Below are 22,423 nucleotides of genomic sequence, written 5' to 3'. Positions count from 1 at the left end.
GACAATGTTGTGCCATGCTATGGCCAGGGTAGGGCAGCAGGGAATGTGCCCCACAAGCTACAGAACACAGGCAGTGGGGATGTCCCCACCAAGCCATAAGATACAGGGCTGTGGAGATGTTCCCCATGGGATATGGGAGAGCAGGAATGTCCCCACTGAGTCACGGGACATGGGGCAGTAGGGATGTCATCCCTGCCAAAGCCATCAGACTTGGGGCAGTAGGGATATCCTAACTAAACCCTGGGACATCAGGCAACGGAGATGTCCCTAGGAAGGCATCAGACATAGAGCATCAGGAATGTCCCCACCAAGACACGGGATGTAGGACATCAGGGACGTACCAACCAAGCCATGAAGCAGTGGGGATGTCCATCTGAATCCATGGGATGTGGGACAGTGGGAACACTCCCAAGTCATGACATGTAGTGCTGCAGTGATGTCCTCACAGATTCATGGGACATGGTGCAGCAGAGACGTAGGCCATTTGTGGCATTCCCCTGAGCCATGGGGCAGCAGGATATTTCCCTTCACCCTGGGCCTGTGCATGGGGATGAATGGGGCTCAGCACTCTGTCACCCTGCACCAAGCCCCTGGGATGCTGAGCTCTGCCCTGGCCACACAACGTCTCTGCAGGTTTCTTTGTGGTGGAGTGAAACTGGCCACCTCTCTATGCCACCCTGGTGGGCTCTGGCCACCACTGGGTCTTACTGAGCTGGATGAGGCCCCTCTATAGTTAGTGCTACTTGTGCCCTAGGGTCCCCCAGCCCTGTCTCATTGCTGAATATCCCTGGTTATGAGCCTGGGACTGCCATCACCCCTGCCTCAGCTCCAAAGATAGTCTTGGGGCAGGGGACTAAACCTGGGGGGACAAGTCCTGCTCCTGCCACACCGTGCATGGTGCCGGGTCCTGTACCCAGCCTGAGATAGTATCTGTGGAGTCACCTCGTGTCCCTTTTTGTGCCGTCCCCACCGCGTCCCCCCCGGCTCCACCGCCTCTGTGCTGCCCTAGAGAAAGTTGGGGGGTTCAGCCTTCCAAGGCACCACACACACCCAGGCCGTGGGGAGAGGGCAATGCCCCAGTGGCAGAGCCAGCCCCACTGTCATCCCTGACTGGAGAAACACCCCGGGTGCAGGAGGGCATCCCCCGGGCCCGTGGCTCGGCACTCACCTTGGCGCTGCCTCCCGGCCATGCATAGGCTCCCGCGCCGCTCCCCCTGCCCGTCCCTCCACCTGGGCCTGAAGTATTTATAGCGGAGCAGCGAGCTGCCGGCTGGCAAATATTTGGTGGCTGTATTGTAATAGTAGCCTCGGTAAACAGAGCCGCGGTTTGCTTTAGCACCCAGCAACGGGAGAGCGGCGCGGGGAGGGACGGGGGACGGAAGGCAGGGCTCACCTTAATGGTTCACTAGCCAGGGGATTCTCAAGTGTTGTTCCTGTAAATTCACCAATTAAATCGGCAGCCCCAGCTGCCGAACTGCCCGCACACTTGTGCCGAGGGCTCTTATCTCCCCGCTGATTGGAGGCGAAATCAAGCTTTGTCAAATAGGCGTAAAATTAAATTTCATGCTATTTTGACTCCTGGAGTAGGGATCTTCTGAAGAACACACTGCGGATCGAGCCGTGCCTCTGCAAACAGGCACTGCCGCTGCAGCGGCCGGAGCCTCTCCGGGGGGTCCACCCAGGTGCTGCACAGCCCACATGTGTGTCCAGACCCCCATCTCCAGCTTTATGCTCTCCAAGGTGGGTGCAGGGCTCCCTGACTAGCCCCAGGATGGGGTTTGGGACCTTTCAAGGTGGCAGGACATGGCCCAGATGGCACAGCCAGTGCAACAGGCACTTCACTGTGCTATGCTCCCCGAGGGGTGGTGGGGCTGGATGTCCAGGGCTGGTGGCTCTTGCCAGACAGCACCTGTGATTGTGTGGAAAGCTGCTGGGTGAGCCCCACAGTGGGGACATTGCTCAAGACAGCAGCAGTGTCACCATGAATAACATACTGAAGTGTCCCATGTCATCAGTATGGATGGCCCATGGCTGTGCCGGCCCACAATGACAATGGTGAGCAGCTTGGGAACCCCCAGGTGCCATTTGTGCATTGGCCGTGGGACAGGCCAGTATGGCCACCTGGGGCAGTGCAAAGCATAGCATGGGGCACAGATGGGTGCAAAATGGAGGTGGCTGGGTGATGTGGGGTGGCCAGGGACAGAGGGAAGTCAGGGGACACAGGACAGCCTGCCTGTGACAGCTGGAGGGCACAGAATGGCAAGGGCCTTACACAGTGCCTGGATCCCATTACCACCTGTGCTGGTGACACTCAGGGCATGGGACACTGGCCATCAGGCTTGAGGACAGCCAGAGTCCAGTTCCACAGCTGTCCTGTGCCCCTGCTCTTGGGATGTTCACAATTGGTCTGCTCCCCTGAGGCTCCCCTTGCCACCCTGCCCTAAGTCCCCTTCATCCTATGCTGAGCACCCCAGTCAGACATGGGGTCCCCAGCCACTTGTATTGTGCAGCAATGGTGAGGAGAATGCCAGCCTAGGCACAGCTGTCACCCACACTCCTCCCTAGGCCAGCAGCTCTAGGGGCACCCTGTTGAGGGGCAGAACTGGGCACTGGCTCTGCAGTGGTCCCCTTCCCCTCTACAAACATTCACACTGGCAATGCCAGGGTGGGAGCAGCAGCTGTCCTGCCTGGGCACTGCTGGGCAAACACAGTAGGTGGGAGCTGATAAGCCACAGGCACCCTTCGATCTGCTCCCTGACGTCACCACTGTAGCCTGCCTGCCCAGCACAGCCTGGCACAGCACATCTTGACACAGCTTGGCACAGCTCTGCATGTTTTGGCACTGCTTAGCATGGCCTACCATGGCCTGGGATGGCTCAGCATGGTTTGGCATGGTCTAGCATGGCCTAGCACGGCTTAGCATGGGCTTGCATGGCTTAGTATGGTCTGGTATGACTTGTCACAGCTCGGCATGGTCTGGCATGGCTTGGTACAGCTCAGCAGCCGCTGTACCTTGGCTACTGGGTTCACATTTGGCCAGCCCGGGGAACAAGTGCCAGGGCACTCAGGGCCAGCACCGTTGCTGGGGGCCAGGTCATGGCAGCGTCCAGCAGAAACCAAGCAGTAAGCGCCCCAAGCCCATTTCCCTGTCTGACGCCTCCTCAGCTGCCTAACGCGGTATCTCCCTGAGGCGGGGAAGCTACAGCCGGCGCCTCAGGCGCCCACCCACAGGCCGGGCCCCTCGGCGCCAGGGCGGAGCACAGCAGCTGCTGGGTCCCGCCAGTCCCAGCCCCGCCCATCCCCTCCCCCGCTGGAACTACCGCTCCCGGCATGCCGCGCGGGGGCGGGAGGGGCCGTTTCCGCCCGGCGCCTTCTGCGTGGTGCCGCTGCCGCTGAGGCCGGAGCCTTCGCCGTGGTTGTCGCCGCCGCCGCCCAGGCCTAAGTGTAAGCCCAGGCCGGAGCCACTCGCACGCCGCGCCCCGCGGCCCGGCTGCGCGCTCGCCATGTCGGCCCAGGCGCAGATGCGGGCCCTGCTGGACCAGCTCATGGGCACGGCCAGGGACGGTGAGTAGGGGCGGGCGGGGCCTGCAGGAAACGCCGCGGCCTGGCGGCCGTCTCACCGCGCGCGGCCGGGCCCGTCCCGACCGCTGCCTCCGCTCCGGACCTGCGGCGCGATCGGCCTCCTCCCGTGCCGGGGAGCACGGTGGGCCCGAGCCGGAGGCCCAGCCCGCCCCGCAGCGGCCTTGTCCCGGCTCTCGCCGAGCGAGGGGTGCGGGGCGGCCACTTGGGCGGGCCGGTGGAGCGGACCCGGGCCTTGCCGCGCTAAAGAGCGGCCTAGCGAGCTCGGCACAGGGAGCACGGTTAGGGGTAGGGCTGTCCGGCGGAGCAGCCAGCCTCGCCCCTGGTCGTAGAAAGCGGCCGGCGCAGGCCGGCCTCCGGGAGGAGCCCGCTGCTCCGTGCCCCGGCTGCCGCAGAGAGGCTGTAGGGACAGCTCCGTGCCCAGGCCGCGCCGCACGCACGGAGGCATGTAGGTAGGTGTGCCCGCGGGAGTCGGCCGTGGTAGTTGTCCAAGAAAAGAACTATAATAGCCTGTGCAAAATACGTTCCCGCTGCCGTTTGTTATCTCCCTTCTGCGACTTGCCGAGTCCTTAAATTCTCGTTGGCACGTTAGCAGGGCTGTGCAGGTCCTTTGCACTTTGTTTCGTAAGTGAATAAGTGCTTTTCTTTCTTTGTGTGTTGAGTTGCTATTGAATTGCTTCCCATATTTTTATTTCATACAAACTGAACAATTGTGGCCCCTCTATTTTATTTATAAAGGTTCAGTGTATCTTTGCCTGCCTACATCAATCTGCAAGGGAGTTGCAGAAAAGCCTCATGTTCATCGAGCCGTGAGTCACAACCAATTTTTAAAGCTGTTATAACAAAAAAAAAAAAAAAGTGTTTGCTTTTTTTTCCACCAGTAACTTTAAAAGTGTAGCTTAGAAGGAAAAAAAAAAAAAAAGAAAGAAAGAGGAAAAAAAAAAAAACCAACCACCCCCAAACCATTTTCAGTGGACACAACATTATTCCTGGATGCTTGCAAATCCTAAATTTATATTCATAATTTAGTATTACACAGACCTGTGTGGTATACACAGATGAGCTTTAAAATTGTCACATACCATTGCCACTTTGCCTTTACTTTTATGTATCATTCCCCTGACTTCCTTACTGCAGGTGTGGGCAAGAAAGCTTTTCCTTTAAAACTTTTCAACAGTGGGCATAAAATTCTACAGCTGAGGTCTTGAAGAATGCAGATGGGTATAGTATATGTTGGAGCTCGCAGTGTGTATTGACTAACTTTGTTTCTCTTTGGATTTTGTTACTTTTAATTTTTTTTTTTTTTTGGCTTTTCTGATACTGTTTTGTTTAAGTGGCTCCTGAGTGTAAAATGTTCTCCGAGGGTGGGACGTGGGTGGGAAGGACTCTTCGTGTGCCAGGCCAAGAGCTGTGAGGCTCGGCTTTGCACGGGCCTTGCAAAGCACTGCAGATGTGGTTTTCAAACCAAATGGATGCTGAGCCGTTAATTCTCGGATGAGCAAAGAGCAATCACTGGTAAAAACTGTCCAGCACAGCCTTGTTCTGTGATTTGTGGCCCTCCAGTAGCATGGGTTTTGGTATCTCCTGTCCCTTCCTCACAGTAAATAAGAGGGAAGGAAAAAAGGCAAGGTTTTGGCTGCAAGCCAGCCTCCAGCCTGTCTGTCTCCTGTGTTCTTTTCTGGCTGTGCTGTCTCTTTATATGGATGACAGGCCTTGGACGTTGCTTGGCTCACCAACACAGTTTAACATGGTGTACTGGATGAATAAACACTAAAATAATGTTTGTTGCCAATTCAAAGTGTTCCAGAATATCCTTTTTTCTTTTTTTTTTTGAGTAACTTTGGGGAGCAGGAACACCAAGTATTTTAATCTGCATATTGAGGTGAAATGCTGATGCCGTCATCTCTGTGCTCTTATCATTCTTCTAATGGCTCTTTATTTAAAACCACAAATGAATTTCAGGAGATGAAACCAGACAAAGGGTGAAGTTCACAGATGATCGTGTTTGCAAGAGCCACCTCCTGGATTGCTGTCCTCATGATATCCTGGCTGGAACAGTGAGTATATCTTCTGCAATAAGGGATTCTGGTGAGGCAGTCTTTGGGACAGCCTTGAGGGCTCAGTTGTGCATCCTGGGGGACTTCCAGGAGAGATCAGGCTTTCTGTGCCCAAAGAGCAGTCTAATTCCACTTTCTGTGACTGGTGCATGAAACTACTGAAATCAGGAGCTCTCAGAATTTGCTTGAAATGTTGTTGAAATCTTGTTTTCTCTCACAATTACACATGAAGTTTTGATATTATTTTGCTTTTTGCAGCTTGAGGTGGTTAGGGCTTGAATCTTGTCCTGTGGAGGTCTCAAGACAGCTAAACTGCTGTGCTGGGCACACTGGTTCATTGCTGCATCTTCAGGGTAGCAAGCTTTTTCTTATCAGCTGCCACCATCCTTAAACCTGGGAACTTTTCAGTCATCTCTCTCCAACCATGAGCTGTTACCCTGATGGAGTGTCAGCTTTTTCATGGCAGCTGATGCGGTAATGGCAGTTTACAGCTCAGGCTGACTTTGTCAAGTTGATCTGTCTGAACAGTGTGTCACTGCCCAAGCAGGCTCCTTCCTGTTGCCCTCTGAGGACAGAGCTGGCTAATTCTCAAAGGTTTGGCTCCCATGGGCAAAAGGTCGCGTGGGCTTTTGACAGATCTTGTGAAGTGTTCAGCTCAGACACCTGGATGAAAGCTGTAGGCCAGCTTTCAAAGGAAAACACTGCAGCTCTTCTGTGATGGTTGCTGCATGACACAGCTGCCGGGTGGATGTTTGAAATCCATCTGTACCCTTGCAGTTTGACACTAAATGCTGTGGTGATTCATGTTGTCCATCCACTTAACATGATTGTTGGAAGATACTGTTATTATTTATAGCCCTTCCTGCTGGTATTTCAGGAGCTGGCTTTGACACTGGGTTGCCACAACAGGCAGGGCTGACACTCCTGTTTGTGTCACTGTGATAGCAGGACTCTGTGTCAGCCCTTGTAGAAGGAGTTTTAGCAAAATCTTACCTCAGCTCTGAGTGCTCAGAATTAAGCTTCTGAATGGCTGCTCTTGCAGAGTAAAACTGGAAGAGTTGAATACCTCCACAGCTATTTATTTTTCATTAATTTGAAGCTCAGATGTGTTTTCCAGCCATCATTCTATCAGCCTTCGTCTCATTTCCCTTTCAGAGTTTTAAAGCTGCTTAAATCACCTTCCACCCACCTCCATCTCTCGTGCAGGTTGCTCTGGGTAGGGTATATTTTTTGGCATGAGATTCTAGCCAGCTTTTTTTGGGCCCAAATGGTGTGACGATGCAGGCTGCCTCCTGGCTCAGCTGGCATGTTCCCAGGAAGAAAGTAAATGGTGAGGCGAGGGGATTCAACTAAGTGATGTGAAGCTAGTGCTGAAGCATGGAGGTCCAAGGTCAGATGGGCTATGAGTCTCCTAGGGCAGAGATGCACAGTGAGAAATCCATTTCTCGTGCTTCTGGCGTAATTGTCTGCAGTGAGTTGTCTCTTCCTTGCTGTGGAATTTGTGCTCAGAAATCTCACATGGGAGCAGGAAGGAAAACAGCTTCTACACAAGTGCTGTTGTGGATCGCTCAGATGATCTTGTGGTGGCCTTTAAGTGGCTGTGGAGCTTTCTACACTGCCATCAGCAGGCTTTTAGGGGCAAGAGAAGTGTTGGTGGCACAGAGCTGTGTTGAAAGGACACGTGATGTCCAGAATAGGGACAGCAGTTCAGCTGTCAGCAGTACCGGCACAGAATGGGTGTGGACTGGAACGTGCAGGCTTCCCTCGTGAGCCCTGTCAGGTTCACAGCCGTCTCACTGTGCTCCAACCAGAGAGCTGTATGGGTGAATTGGCCTCAGCTGGATGGGATAGCATCCATTCCTGGATGTGTATTACTGCAGAAATCAGGACCTTGGGTCTTTTTGGAAACTTCCACCAGATGCTCCCAGCCTTCTGGCACCTCCTGCCCCTGAAGGCACTGTTCCTGCTGCATCCCTCATGTGTGTAGCTATTCTGTAGTGGGAGGCTGATTTGGGCCAAGCAGGTAGCTGGATCCCTTGGGTAGCTTTGCTTAGTGAGATACGATGGAGTTCCATTTGCTGACCTTTGGGTGCAGAATAAGGGAAGGAGTCCAGGCTGTAAGGAAAGCTCTGGAATGCTCCTGGGAGCTGCAGGAGACTTAATGTTTGCTTTGTGGAGGCACACCAGTGTTCCTGGTCATGAGAACTATAACTTTAATGTGCCCTGTTCTTGTGATTGTTGCTTTTTGGCCCCAGAAACTTTTCTGAACTTGTCACTAAACAAGCTCCAATGGTTGTCTTGTTGGTCTCCAGGGGAAAGGAGGAGCATTCAGGGAGAACACAAGCAAGTTCAGCATGCACATGTGCTGTTGTCAGGGGAGCTGTCAGGTAGATTGTTAGTGGCCTGCACTGAATTAGCTCTGTAGCTAATAGCATAATTCTGTCAGTGGAAGTACTGCAGCACCATCAGAGGTGGCTTCAGCTGATGGTAACCCTCCCAAATTATAGCTACACTAATAAGCAGACAGATGAGTCTGATAGCTGCACAGGTGGAATTCAGGGGATTTATTGTGTCCCTTACTGGGAGTTGGGAGTGAGCTGAAGTCTGCAGGCTGCAGAATTGTTTCATGGAGGTCTGTGTTTTCCTTTTTCACTTGGGCAAAACTCTGCAGCTCTGATTGCAGTTAGCCTTCCTCATGGAAATGGACTGTGCTGGAGCAGCAGTTTAGTGGAGATCATAAGAGAAATCTCAGGATGTGGATTGCTCAGCAAATGTGAGCAGACTAATTATCACTGGCATCTAAATGTATGAAATCTTTAGTGTAGGGGGAGTTAAGCCTTTACTTAGGCTCTGCCAGTTCCTGTATTACAAACCAGCCATGGGTGTAGGCTGGAGCAAGTCACAATCATCTGGAAGGGGTGAGTATTCACTGGGCTTCCTTGGGACAAGAGGATTCTTGAGTCAGAAGGGCTGCACATCTTGTCCGAAATGAGCACTACCTGGGGAAGTCTGCATGCACCCTAGATGACCTCCAAGGCTGTGGAGCTAGATGTGAAGTTTGTATGATGATGAAACTCCATTGCACCCCCCCAGAGGAAGAGGGTGAGAGATTTGTTATCTTTTCACAACCAGGGAGAGGAACATTAGAGGATGCTGTTGGCTCTTCATTGCCTCTCTGCTCCGTGGGGACCCCACTTGTAGTGCTGGGGCCATCTCTGGAGTCCTCAGTACAGGACTGACAGGGACCTCTTGGAGCAGGGCTAGAGGAGGCCACAGCAGTGATGGAAGGCTGGAAGCTCTCTGCTGTAAGGCCAGGCTGAGAGAGTTGGGATTGTTCATCCTGGAGAAGATGAGGCTTCAGGAGACTTGGTGGCCTTTCAGTGCTGAAAAGTGCTGATCAGAAGGCTGGGAACAGACTTTTGAGCTGGGCCTTTTGTGATAGGACAAGATGTGATGGTTTGAACTAGAAGAGGGAGATTTAGACTAGACACAGGGAGGAATTTTTTCCAGTGAGGGTGGTGAGGGCCTGGCCCAGGTTGCCCAGAGAGGTGGTAGATGCCCCATCCCTGGAACCATTACAGGTCAGGTTGTCTGGGGCTCTGAGCAGCCTGCTTGAATTGCAGATGTCCTTGCTGACTGCAAGAGGATTGGACTAGATGACCTTTGAAGGTTCCTTGAAACCTAAAGCATTCTGTGATTCTGAGGCTGTGGCTCAGTTTGCAAGAAGAGTTCAGATAAGAATATTTTTGATCCATGCCCATCGCATCTAATGTGGCTGTTTCCTCCCCCTACTGGAAAGGATTCTCAGTGGAATAACCATAAGAGTAGAAAATGTAAATTACATCATGGAAAGTTGTTTCTGTGGTAAAACAAGAGTAGCTTGCTAGCATTCTTGGAGAGTCTTGCCTGGAGGTGAACTTGATAAAGCTCTCAAAGTACTGAACTCTTTTTTGTAGGCATTAAATTCCTACCATTAGAGATCTCAGCAGTGTCTGCTTCTGTAGCCTTCTGTGGCCTCCTGTTTCTAGTAAATCTGAGCAAAATGAGGAAGATTAAATAGTGACAAGTCATCTGGAGTTGTTTCCTTTGCTTAAGCTAAGAACACAGGTAATTGTTGAACCCTGGAGCATTACCAGGAGGAGCTCACTTTAGTTGCTTTGCTTCATTCTCAGGACTTCATTGCTGCTGTCTGAGTACATTGCTTCACTTAGGTGCCCCCAGCACCCCTAGCTCTAGTCTGTGATGTCCCACAAGGATTCTGTGTTGATCCCTTGATCCCCATTAGCTGTATTTAGCTTTTTCCTGCACTTCATTAGGCACCTGTTGTGCATTTTGCACTATGTGATAGGACAAGGGGCAATGGATATAAACTACAACACAGTAGGCTCCACCTCAACATGAGGAGGAACTTCTTCACTGTGAAGGTCACAGAGCCCTGGAACAGACTGCCCAGAGAGGTTGTGGAGTATCCTTCTCTGGAGACTTTCAAGACCCATCTGGATGCATTCCTGGGTGACCTGTGCTAGATTTTATGGTCCTGCTGTGGCAGGGGGTTTGGACTTAATTTCCAGAGGTCCCTTCCAACCCTTAATGTCCTGTGTGATCCTGTGTTCAGGTTTGGGCTCATTTGGACTGGTGGTGACCGGGAGAGAAGAGGATGACTGGCTGGGGTGTTCCTTCATTTGATGACGTGTACCCTGCCATTCATACTATGGCTCACACTTAGGCCTTTATTTTTGGCTTTCAAAATGTCACATTCTTCCCCTATTTTAAGAACAAGAGAAATGTTCTCTTCTATATTGATAGCTGAGATGCAATGTCCATGTTTTGAGAGCATAATTAACTTCATGTGGCTGTTAAATACTAGGTTGAGGAAAAATAAGTTCTAAATAGCATGGAGTGCAATGGGAGTGAAGGGCAGCATGGAAGGCAGAGCTTTCTGGGCAGGGAGATGCTCTCAAGAAGCCTCTCATTAGATGGGCTTGTGTGTAGGAATGAGCTCAGGGCAGGTTCTGTAATTTCAGGCTGCAGCTGGATGTGGGAAGGAGATAGCTGTAGAATTAGGAGTCTGTTCTTGCTGAGCCTGGGGTTGTGCTTTGCTACCAGCCATAGCCCTTCTTGTCTAAGTCCACTTGCTCTTGCCAGGAAGCATTCTGTGTTCCATGGTTTGCTGTCTTTCAGAGTCTTACTAGGGCTTGTCCTGACACAGAGGTGCTTTCCAGGAAAGCTTCAACTAGAGTGCAGAGCTGGGTGTTCTGCTGTGCTGGAGCTCTGCAGTAGGAGGCATTTGAGTTAGTGTCCATTGCGGCACTTGCTGCTGCAGCGTCCTGTGCCTTACTGACTCCCTCCCAGCCATTTCAAGGGCTGTGCTGTGACCTAGAGCAGGATTATTACTGTACTGAAAGCATTTGAGGTGTTTTAATGTTGTTCCAGGAACACCTAAAAGAGTGGTTCTAGCGAGTACATTGTTTCTCTGGCTAGTTCTGTCCCTTACAGGTGAAGAGGAAGCTCCTCTTCCTCAAGAGGCTGTATTTTGATGTGACAAAGTTGGTAGGAGCCAAGTGTCTGCTGTTTTTTGCCACAGCTTACATTGATGTCTTACATTGATGTTGCCTTTTGTGTTCCCCAGCGAATGGACCTGGGGGAGTGTACCAAGATCCACGACTTGGCCCTGCGAGCAGATTATGAGATTGCGAGTAAGGAGCGAGACCTCTTCTTTGAGCTGGATGTGAGTATGGACACCTGCTTACTAATGTGGAAACTGCCTCCTGAAGTTGCTTACCTGAGCAATAGAGCTCAGCGGGCATTTCAGCCAGATGTGTTACCTGACAAGAGCATGCAGCCCCTTCCTGATTGCTGGCTTGATGGCTGACTTCAAATTGCCAAAGTAATTATAGCTCTTGTAACCCCACCTGTCCAGCTAGCTGGGAGGCTCCTCCAGCATTCCTTGCATCCCACACCTCTGCTCTGTACCAGGTCATTGTAACCTGGTTGCCTGTCCCAGAAGGAGATCTGACATTAAAAGCTGCCTGCTCTGTTTCACTTTTGCCAGATTAAGCTTTCTATAATGGAACAAATCAAGTGGAAGAACAATTCTGTCTTCCCTTTTCGTGGGGTAGCAAAGCACTCTGGTGCTTTGCTACCTGTTGCTCAATGTATTGAAATTTCCAGTGCAAAGCAGTGAGCATCCTGTTGTGTGTCAGAGTAAAGGAACTGTATCAGGTTGCAGACAAGTGACAGGCTTAAGGCTGGGGACAAATTTTACACTTCCTGCAAAGTCTCATATTTTTCCTTGAGGTTGTTTGCATGTTAGGGATTGCACCAACGAGCCGTTTGCTGTCAGACTCACAATTCCCTGTCTGAATATGCAGGCGATGGATCACCTGGAATCCTTCATTGCAGAGTGTGACAGGAGAACAGAACTGGCCAAGAAACGCCTGGCTGAGACACAGGAGGAGATCAGTGCAGAAGTGTCTGCAAAGGTACTGTCCTGGTTCTCCAAGAGCACTGTTGCTCTCTTGCCTCTGACACCACTGATACTGGGAAGACAAACCCTACAAGGGCTATGTGGACTCCAGCATCCTCCTCCTTGAATGTTGCTCTGATCCTTCTTGGGACAGACTTACTGGTTTAAGTGAAGTTGCTTTAGTATGGCAGTGAAACACACTGCTTTCCCCTCACACTATTCCATAGTAACAGATGGCTTAGAATAGGAAATCCATCCCATGGCTGGTGTCTTCTCACTTCCTCTTTGGGAACTTGCTTCTTTGGGACAACACAAAGCATTTCTGAAGCTGATTTTGTGGACTCTCATGTCCTGTGAGCCAGAAATGGTCCACTGTTTGCAGTGGATGTCCTATGTTTGGTTTCTCTGCGTTGTGTCTGTGACTGCCTTGCAGGTACTTAGAATCATAGAAGTTTGTTTGAAAAACCTTTTAAGATGATCTTCAACAACTGCTTTAAGTGATATTTTCAGAGGAAAGAAGCAGTCAGCCTGCATCTTTAGCCAGTTTTTTCTCTTAAAAACTGCACTGTTTTCTACAGGCAGAGAAGGTACATGAGCTGAATGAAGACATTGGAAAACTCCTAGCTAAAGCTGAGCAGCTGGGAGCTGAAGGAAATGTTGACGAGTCTCAAAAGATCCTGATGGAAGTGGAAAAAGTCAGAGCAAAAAAGAAAGAGGCAGAGGTATGGTGTTGGTTGTCTTATAAGTTGTAATAGTGGGCTGAGCTGGGCTGAGGCTGTAGCAAACAGCTGGGGGGATTCCTGCCCTGTTTCTGATGTTTTGGCATCTCCTTTCAGTTCCAGCCACGTGGCAGCAAGCAGTTGGCAGTGCAGTGGCATAGGTTAGGAAAAGCTTTTCAGAAACTTTTATCTGGTGAAGAGAGCTGCCTGGGGCAGGGCGAATTCATCCTCTGAACTGTTTGGTCACTAGCTGCTTGCAAGGGCTCTAGACTGTCAGGTCATCTGTGCTCACAGTGTTTTGTACAGCACCTTGTTTAGATGGAGTCCGATTCTTGAAAGCAGCAGAGCATTTCTTTGCAGAGTTTTCTCTGCAGGGGTGTGACTGTGTAAGGGTTCCTTAACATTTGTATGGTTTTTTTGCATCCCTTCAGGAAGAATACAGGAATTCAATGCCTGCCTCCAGTTTCCAGCAGCAGAAGCTGCGTGTGTGTGAAGTCTGTTCAGCATATCTGGGTCTCCATGACAACGACCGGCGTCTTGCTGACCACTTTGGAGGCAAATTACACTTGGGTTTCATTCAGATTCGTGAGAAACTGGATCAGCTGAGGGTAATCCTGCCTGTTAAACCTTCTCTTGTAGCTCTGTAGATGTTCAGCTTTTTTTTATTTTATTAGATTGATACAGGATTCTTTGCAGAGTGCTTGTAAAAGCCCAGAAATTTCTGACTGCAGGATGTCTGAAACTTCAAAGGGAGCTTTGCATGGCCTCAGCTATTCTGAAAATTCTGGGTAACTGAGTACCTTAGATTGAGCCAAACCCAGCCCCCTGCTGTGACTTTTTTTTTCTCCTCAGAACATTGGTACACTCACCTGTATTTTTCTCATTGATAGGACTGAAATTTGTCTCCCTGGGTGGTAGGGGTTTGGTGGTTGTTTTGCTTTGAGAGCTCTTCATGAAATGCTTGCACTGAAGTTTCACACAGTACTGTCAATGGAGATTTTCAGTAGCTGAAGCCATCAGAAGTGTTCTAGAATGTTTTGTAATGGAATTGTGGTACTGGCCTGGCTTGGAAACAGGGACCTCTAGCATGCTGGAGGAAGAGTTGTGATTCCTGTGCCGCCTTCATTAGGCAGCACATGAGGTCAGTGCCTTGGTGGATCATTGGCATGAGGCCAGAGCACTGTTCATTGTATACACTCATGGTGACACAGTCCTTACCTCAAAGCATATGGGCTTGTATCTTGGAGCATAGGCACTCGGAGCAGAGCGGGGAGGGAGTGCACTGATGTCTGTTGGTGCTTGTGAGGAAAGGCAGAACCTCGATGGAGGCCTTGACGAGCAGAATGCAGTGAAAAACGTCTTTGTCTTGCTGCCTTTGTCCTGCTCCCTGAATAGTCCCTCTGCAGATCTCTGGCTGAAATGAAATGTGAACTCTTTTCTAGAAAACAGTGGCAGAAAAGCAAGAGAAGAGAAACCAGGATCGTTTGAGACGGAGGGAGGAGAGAGAGCGAGAGGAGAGAATGGGCAGACGGTAAGTGGAAGCTAGTAACTGGTTTGCAAAGTGGGTTTTGAAATACTCTGATCCTTGTGTCTGAGCACTGCAGGAAGGCAGCATCTGCTGCTGGAGCAGCTGCTGGACATGCTGCAAGTACTGCATGAGCACCCTGGCATTCAGTTCACGATGAACAAGCACACAACACCTCACCTTAGAGTGACTGCACAGGTAGTGGTTTAACCTCCCATGTGTAACTGTAGTCTCTTCAAGCTTACATTGCTCTAGTTTGTGTCTTTGGGAATCTGCATCTGCATAAAACACTCTTACCTAGTGCACCTCTGTGGGAAGGTTCCAGATGAGTGTGGGCTGGGTCTGCTCAGAAGACTCTAGTCTTGCCAAAATTCCCCTCACAGCCGTTCGCCCTCCTAGGCTAGGAGGTGGCAGCAGAGTGGAGCTGGTGTCTGTAAGCCATGTGCCAGGCTGCCTGTCTTGCTCTGAAACACTCCTACAATAACAGGTGCTTTGGGCACAGTTTTGGAAAATGCTTCCTAGGGGATCTGAGAGGTCTCAAGGAGTGGCTGCTTCTGATGATTGTGGGCATGTGTGTCACCAGCTTCTATCCATGAAGACTGGGAGTGGCTGGAACACTGGTGTTCCCAGGACGAGCTCCTCTTCCTTTGGCCTGTTGAACTGGAAAAACAATTTCTTCTTTCCTTGAACAGGGATTTTGTGTGTCAAGAGCTCAGTCAAACAGCCTGCTGCAGAGAGGGTGGTTATTTGCAGCCGTCAGACAGGGGAAGTGGCCAAGCAGGAATGCTGTTCTCATTGTCACTGCATCTCCCCAGTTACCTCACTCGGGGACCTGTTTTAGTGGCCATGGTGGTCTTAGGTCAGTCGTTGGACTCAATCTTGGAGGTCTTCAACTAAAACATTTCTGTGATTCAAACTTTCATAGATCTATTAATTTGTCAGCTGAACTGTGATTTCCACCCAGGAAGAGTGAACTGGGTTGTTTACCCTAGTGGTAAACAAACAAATCCTGTGTGTGTTTGCTGGGGGCTGCTGGTTACCCAGTGATCCCTTAAGACAAATTCTGTGGTGACGTGCTTGGAAGTGCAGACCTTGATATTTGCTGTCAGGACACACCATTAGAGTATGATGCAGGGACAAAAAAAGAAGGAAAACTTCTCTGGACATCAGTCATCTACTGTCTCCTGCTGTAGACTGATGGCAGGCCAGTAAGGAAAGTGCTGTTTCATTGAGTGCTTCTTGAGGTCTGGGGGGTATCAAGAGTTTGCTGTGCATAGTGCTGCTCAGCTTGTAGTGTGGAAGAGCAGCCAGGCTTTTCAGGGGCTGTGGAAGGGCTTTGTGTGCCCTGGTGATGGCAAATAAAGTGATCAGGAGGAAAAGAACATTAAGAACTTGGAGTAATTACAGCAACCACCAGAAGAACTGAGTTGCCTGCCAGGTATCTCCAGGAGGTGCTGCTGCTCTGTCAAGTCCTGTTCCATGAAAAGGAGGTGTGTGGCTACTGCTTCCCTCTCCTGGTTGATCAGCTTTTCATTTGGTGGTCCTGTGTGTTGCTTCAGCTCATGGTTTGGTAGCCTGACTCCAGGTTCAGCTTCACCTTGTTTGCAGCCCTCCCACCTGAATTCCTTTCTGAATGGTGGGTTTTTTTAAATTCCTGCTGTGATTGAGGAATCTCATTTCATGATGGAATCACATCGATTCTTCTAAGCCTGGCTTACCCAGGTATGGGTTTAAATTACTTATTAAAAGAGATGCTTCACTATTGCCATTTAAAGCTGTCTGTTCTAATGCTGGAGCGGCTTTGTGGCTGTGTAAATGGGACCCCCTGAGAGTCTGTGTGCAGAGGGGGTGGGAGCAGGCAGAGTGGGTATCTACGTTGCTACAACCACTTCTCAAAGCCAAAAGAGATTGTTCTGACAGTGTGTGATGTTGTGGTGTAAGCTGGATCTGAAATGTGGCAGTAGAGAAAGAGGGAGGGAGTATCTTACACATGGAGTAGTATTTGAAGTGGTGCTGAGTAATAGAGCTTCAGAAGTTGAAAGACTTGTGACATTGTTGCGTGAAGCCTGTCAAATGCTAATGCTCACAGTGCCGAGCTGAGAGTGAGCTCTGGAGCTGTGCAAGAAAGAACAGTGAGGCCTGGATAATTCTAAGTGGCTTTCCAAGCCTGTGGTGAAGGATTTTCATTGTATCTCTCTGTTACTTCTCAGTAATTGGTCTTCTCTTGCATCTGTGTCCCCTCTGTTTTTCCTAGCTCATCTTTCCCAAACAGGGAAGAAAATAATTGATGCAAATTGCCTTCTAATATTCATTGAATAAATATGAGTGAGGGCAAGAGGAAATGGCCTCAGAGTCATATGATTCATGAGTTGCACCAGGGAGGTTTAGGCTAGACATTAGAAGAAACTTCACTGAGAGGATTCTCAAAGACTGGAACAGGCTGCCCAAGGAGGTGGTTAAATTCCCATCCCTGGAGGTGTTTCAGAGAGGTGGAGATGTGGTGCTGAGGGCCATGGTTTTGCACCAGCCTCGGCCGTGTTAGAGGAGGATTGGCCTCAGCCTCCACGATCTTAAAGGGCTTTTCCAGCCATAGTAATTCTATGACAAAATGCTGATTTCTCTTTATTCAAACCTTTTTAGTGTGCAGCTACTTCAAAAACCAAAATCAGGAAACTCATCCTGTGTCTGTCTGCCTAGTTGGTGTTAGCCTGCAGAGGGTGAGGAGTAGGTGTTGTGTGCACAGCAAACGTCAGCATCAGGAAGATTTGTTGTGGTGTTTTAATGACAGAGGCTAAATTGCTTTGTGGACCTTTTCTGTTCTGACAGAAGCTCTGCACGTGGGAATCTGTGCTTTTACAAAGCTCTTCAGATTTTGAGGAATTCCTATCCCCTCTGCCCCCTAAACTGGAGATAATGAAATGCTTCAGTGGGGTGTTGGTAGCTTTTTTACAACTGACATATTGCTTGGGGTATTGTCTCCCTGCACAGAGCTGCCAGGGTGGTGGGTTGTCCTGTTGAAAACCTTGCTCGTGCCTTCTCATGCTTGACTTTTCTTTCTAGGTCTGGATCAAGAAATAGAGATCGTCGACGGTGAGTGTGCACTTCTCCTAGAGCTCTCTCAAGTGCCTGCTTGTGTTTCTGTCTAGCTACTGAAGTTTTTCTTGGGTCTCACAAATGGAGCTCACTCAGTGCCCCAGTGTTTTTGCGCCCTGAAAGAGATGAGAGCAACCACTTGGGCACCTCAGTGGTGTTTCATGTGCCCTGTGGGACTGTAAAGCAGATATTGGCTTACCTGGTCAGGGCAGAGGGTGCTCCAGAGTGTGAGTCCAAGAATGTACTTGATGCCTTTTTCATTAAATGTGTAACAGACTCTGAAATGTGTCTGTTACCTATCTGTCTATGCAAAAACAGATTCAAGATTAAAGCTCCCCCCTCGCCTCTGTGAAGAGCTTGGTTTTAAGGTGGTTGTGGAGATCCTCCTCTCTACCACTTTCCATATACACTGGCATCCTTTGGTTGGCTTTTAAAGCAGATTGAAACCAACTTGCTTCTGACATGTTGCACTGACAAGGGAGAGTCTTTTGGCATTCTGCCATACGAGGGGTGGCACTTCCACGTGTCCCTTCCTTTGATCTCTCTTCCACTTCTGCAGGCCTGGCTGTGCGTGAGGCATGGCTGGCAAGTGCTGCTGTAGTCATGGGCAGGTGCTTACAGTATCATAGTATCAGTCAGGGTTGGAAGGGACCACAAGTATCATCTAGTTCCAACCCACCTGCCATGGGCAGGGACACCCACACTAGATCAGGCTGGCCAGAGCCTCATCCAGCCTGGTCTTAAACACCTTCAGGGACGGCGCCCCAACCACCTCCCTGGCCAACCCATTCCAGGGCTTCACCACTCTCATGGTGAAGAACTTCCTCCTCACATCCAGCCTGAATCTCCCCACTTCCAGCTTCATTCCATTCCCCCTAGTCCTATCACTACCTGATATCCTAAGAAGTCCCTCCCCAGCCTTCTTGTAGGCCCCCTTAAGATACTGGAAGGCCACAATGAGGTCACCTCGGAGCCTTCTCTTCTCCAGTACTGGTGGGGGCTTCCAGTAAAGGGAGCTTAGCCTGTGGCATTTTCTTGGTAGATCTGAAACAGAAAGGTACATTTCCAGTCTCAGTAATGGATTTGTGTGAGAGCCTTAAAGACTTTCTGCCTTTGTTTTCCTTTCATTACAAAGAAACCTTCCAGTTTCTGAAAATACTAGAAATGTTTTGGAACCTATTAAAATCAGAGACTTCAACAGGAAGGCAAGAGCTAGCATGAAGGCAGTAGCCATAGTCAGGTACCCAGTATGAGTACCTTCAATTCCCAGAGACTAAAATGGAGTTTCCTTCTGTCCTTTGTGACTTGATTTCTTCCGTGTCTTTCAAACACTGAGAGGAGGCAGGTGCAGACCCCGAGGGTGATCTGCCCTCTGTGTGGTGGGGATGTGGCTGGGGGGTGACTGCTGGTGCTCTGGGTATCTGTCCCTTGGGGATGCCTGGGAGGTAGGTTGAATATCCAGATCTGATGCACTGCTGGGCTGGGTCTGAGATGATGGGTGTCCTCCTCAGGTCACGGTCTCGGGACAGGAGGCGAAGGCGCTCGAGGTCAGCTTCCCGTGAACGGCGGAAGTCTCGCTCCCGGTCCCGAGACCGACACAGACGCCACCGGAGCCGTTCCCGCAGCCACAGCAGAGGTCACCGACGGGGGTCCAGAGACAGGAGTTCAAAACACAAGTAGGTATTCCTGACACGAGTGCTTTGGAAAGGGCTTCCCAGTGAGTGTCCCCAGTCCCTCAGAGCAAGCAGGAGTGCAACAGGGTTCTCAGTCAGGAGCTGCAATTTCCTCTACTGGCTCCTGGGCTGCAGCAGGATTTCCCAGCAGCCATTCACAGAGCAGTAGGGCAGTTACTGTACAGCTGATCTAGGAAATAGAACTGGCTCTCTGATTTGAAGTGCTGAGCCTTGAGGAGTTGCTGGTTTTCTTGTATGAGAAGAGCACAAAGGCCTGCTTGAGCTAACTGCCTCCCTAGGCCTGTAAAAGCCAAGTCACTCAGAGGCAGCTTTGATGTCCTATTTCGGTGGTTACCTTTCTCTGTGCTAGCATGGGGAAAGATGTGTATGATTTGGGATCTCTAAGGGAGATCCTGCCTCCTGCCTTTAGGAGGCTGCTGGAGAGAGAGAATACCTTAGGAATCTGCAGTGAAGGGAGTGAAAGAAGCAGCTAGGAGGAGTGTACTGTTCTCCTGCCACTGAGGAGCAGCACCATAGTCTGAAGAAGAGCGTTAAGGCTTTTCTGAAATTCCACAAAACACTTGTTGTGTTGGAGGAGGTCTGAGGCAAGACTAGGTATAGGAGTATTAGAAAAACTGAGAGGAATTATGTTTCTTTATAGCCTTTCTAAGCCCTGGAGTAAGTCTGTCACCAGGTGCTTGCTGAAGACAGATCTTGCTTTCTTTTAAAGGCTCCTAATTAACAAGGGAGTGATTTAGCACTGTGTGACCTGATTAGGCACCACCACTCCATTACAGTCCTACTGTTGTATGTCTTATGTCACTTTAGCTGAGGTTTTAAGGATTGATGATGAAGGGGAGGGAAATAATGGTCTGAAAAAATAAGTGTTGATAATTGAGGGGGGGTGTAAATACTGTTGATTCTCCAATGGCTGAGATACTAAAGTCCTTTTTTAAATCTGTCTTGAACATGAAAATTAAAGAAAAGAAGTTTGGACAATTAGGAAGTGAGGAAGACCCTGTATTAACTATTACTAAAGAGCAGGTAAGGGATGATTTCAAAAACCTTGAACACCTTCAAATCAGCCCATTGAGGTGGTAGGGGCATTGCTTAGGTGCCATACTTCACAGAATGACTGAGGCTGGGGAAAGCCCAGGGTCAGGTTAAGAAAACAAAACCAAGAGAATGAACAGAAAAAAACCTGTTCCCTGAAAGTGTAGCTTCTGGTGTCCCCTTGAGAGTAAGGAAGCCTGCATTCAGGATCTGCAGGTCTGAGGTTTCACTTGATGGAGGAAACAGCGCAGGATCTGGAGGTCTCAGGAAATCTCAGGGAAGGAGGACTGCAGGCAGCAGGTGTTGTGGGAACAGAAGAGTTAGTATCAGACAGACTTACGTTGTGCTCTAGTTAAATGACACAATGGCAATGAAATGGCTGGTGTGCTACAGAGGGCTGTGAGGTTTTCATGTATCAATTGTGTAGTATTTCCAAGCCTTAAAATCAGCATGAATGAGAGCTGGAACCTCTGAGGTACCTGCCAGCTCCTCCTCTTTTAAAGGAACAACCACAGACTGAGTTCTAGAGTAAAATGCACAGAGCAAGCCTCTGCCTAGCTCTGAAGGGGTACAGGTACTAGAGCCTGTTCAGGATCAGCACCATTTAAAGTTTGCTAGTCAATAAGCTGGTGTGAACCACAGGAAATCTGTTTCAGTGGGACCCAGCATGAAGCCCTCTGCTTAACTCTGTGGGCTGATACATTGAAGCACTGCTGGAAATCTGTAGCTGTCTTTTTGGCAGGCAGCAAAAAAGGTTTGCCCCTCTTGTGGGCTGGAAATACAAATTCCATCATCTTGGCTTTGGACCCAGGATGCTGCCAAGGACCACCCTTGTCAGGACACAGATAATAATCCCAGGGTTGAGAAAGCATTTGAGTCCAGGAAAGGCATCTGGTGCTAGGAGCAGCTGAGCAGAAAGCAGCTAGCTTAGAGCACAGTGAAAAACGGCTCTAGAAGAAACAGAGCTGAGTGATAGAGAAGGAAGAAATGGCAGGCATGTTAATAAGGCCTAGTAAAGCAATAAGGGGCCAGGAAAGAGCTTGGAGAGTCCATGTGGGAACAGCTTGGAAGGATCACTCTGAGGAGGGAGTAACAAAGACTGTGGGGTGCACTTGGCACTCCCAAACTTGTATTCTCCTAGGTTAAGCCCTCTCTCAGCTTTGAGTTGCTCTCTTGGGGGACACCACTCCCAGCATCACAGTACCTAGGCACATGTCTGTAAGAAACCTGTGTTAAGCCACAGCCCTGCTTAGGGACAGACGATGTAGTTTTGTGCATATTGGAAAGCTCTTTCAGTTGTGAAGCTTACAGTGCTGGTTTGCTTTGTGCTGCAGATCTTCTAGAGATCGATCTTCAAGAGAAAAGTCACGAGACAGAGAAAGAAAAGAGAAGAGCTCTTCTGAGAGGCGCCACGAGAGCACAAATGGCAAATCTCGTTCCAAGAGATCAGAAGAGAGAGAAGCTGGCGAGATCTGAACTCAAACCGATCTGTGTTGCACTGTAAATAGTCCGATAAACATTCTACACAAAGCCTAAATTCCCCATTTATATTTACTGAATACGACTCATCTTTTGTAGTTTGGGGTTTTTATTGTTTGGCAGATAGCTGTGAGTTTGTAGAGACACAGAGTTACGTACTGTTTAACAGGGGGTTGTTTCAGTAGGGAGTAAATAAATCCGGACGGATTGTTTCCCAGAGCAGGCCAGCGGCTGGTGCACTGTGTTTGTCCTGGCCCAGCGTGCTCGGAGCTGCCCTCAGGCTTGTAATGCTTCAGCCCTTTCCAAAAGATCTACCTGACCCTCTGTGAGCAAGCCAGTAGTGCTCGTTCTCAGTTAATTTCTCCTTCTGTTTATATATGTTAAAAGAAATTCAGAAGTGTTTTGGTTGGGTTTTTATGTTAGTGGTTGTTTTTTTTTCCTTTCTTCCTTTTTAGCGCTTAGCCACCTCATTTTTATGTCTCCAGCATTTGGGGGGTGCCTCTCTGTCCCACTTAACTCAAGACAGACAAAAATTGGCTCCGATTTTGAAAGCTGTTCTTTGTGAGGATGGCCAAATCGGCTGGAGCACATTCCTAAGGCGGGCTTAAATCTGGTTTTAGTACTTTTACTGATCAAAGCCCACAAGACAGTGGAAAATCTGGACTGATTTTTTCTGTAGAGGAGTTACAGCCACAGCTAGTCTGCCTATTTACTGTGCACTCCTGGGTCAGAGCTTCCTCTGTGGAGCTTTCTGACTCACAAAGAAAAGAAGGGGGGTG

The 22,423-nt window shown here is 49.6% G+C and overlaps 1 protein-coding gene across 3 annotated transcripts; it reads left to right on the top strand.

Annotated features, from left to right (window-relative positions):
- Positions 1 to 3,360: 3,360 nt before the first annotated feature.
- On the top strand, positions 3,361 to 22,078 carry LUC7L (LUC7 like). Of its 3 annotated transcripts, none has more exons than XM_054180585.1 (11): positions 3,361 to 3,564; positions 5,542 to 5,636; positions 11,266 to 11,364; positions 12,008 to 12,118; positions 12,681 to 12,824; positions 13,253 to 13,429; positions 14,264 to 14,352; positions 17,407 to 17,436; positions 18,951 to 19,115; positions 20,095 to 20,156; positions 21,500 to 21,612. In XM_054180585.1, exons 1-10 carry the CDS (start codon positions 3,504 to 3,506, stop codon positions 20,120 to 20,122), a joined length of 999 nt encoding a protein of 332 aa, XP_054036560.1. In that variant the 5' UTR covers positions 3,361 to 3,503; the 3' UTR covers positions 20,123 to 20,156; positions 21,500 to 21,612. The 3 variants fall into 3 exon arrangements, with proteins under 3 accessions (XP_054036560.1, XP_054036559.1, XP_054036561.1); XM_054180586.1 differs by lacking the exon at positions 20,095 to 20,156 and adding an exon at positions 4,318 to 4,388 and having other exon boundaries at positions 3,485 to 3,564; positions 21,500 to 22,078; XM_054180584.1 differs by lacking the exon at positions 20,095 to 20,156 and having other exon boundaries at positions 21,500 to 22,078.
- Positions 22,079 to 22,423: the final 345 nt, after the last annotated feature.

This window comes from Dryobates pubescens, chromosome 4, assembly GCF_014839835.1.
Source record: "Dryobates pubescens isolate bDryPub1 chromosome 4, bDryPub1.pri, whole genome shotgun sequence".
NCBI lineage: Eukaryota > Metazoa > Chordata > Aves > Piciformes > Picidae > Dryobates > Dryobates pubescens.
Note: the sequence above shows the minus strand (reverse complement) of the source record. Positions and strands in the feature narration are given on the sequence as shown.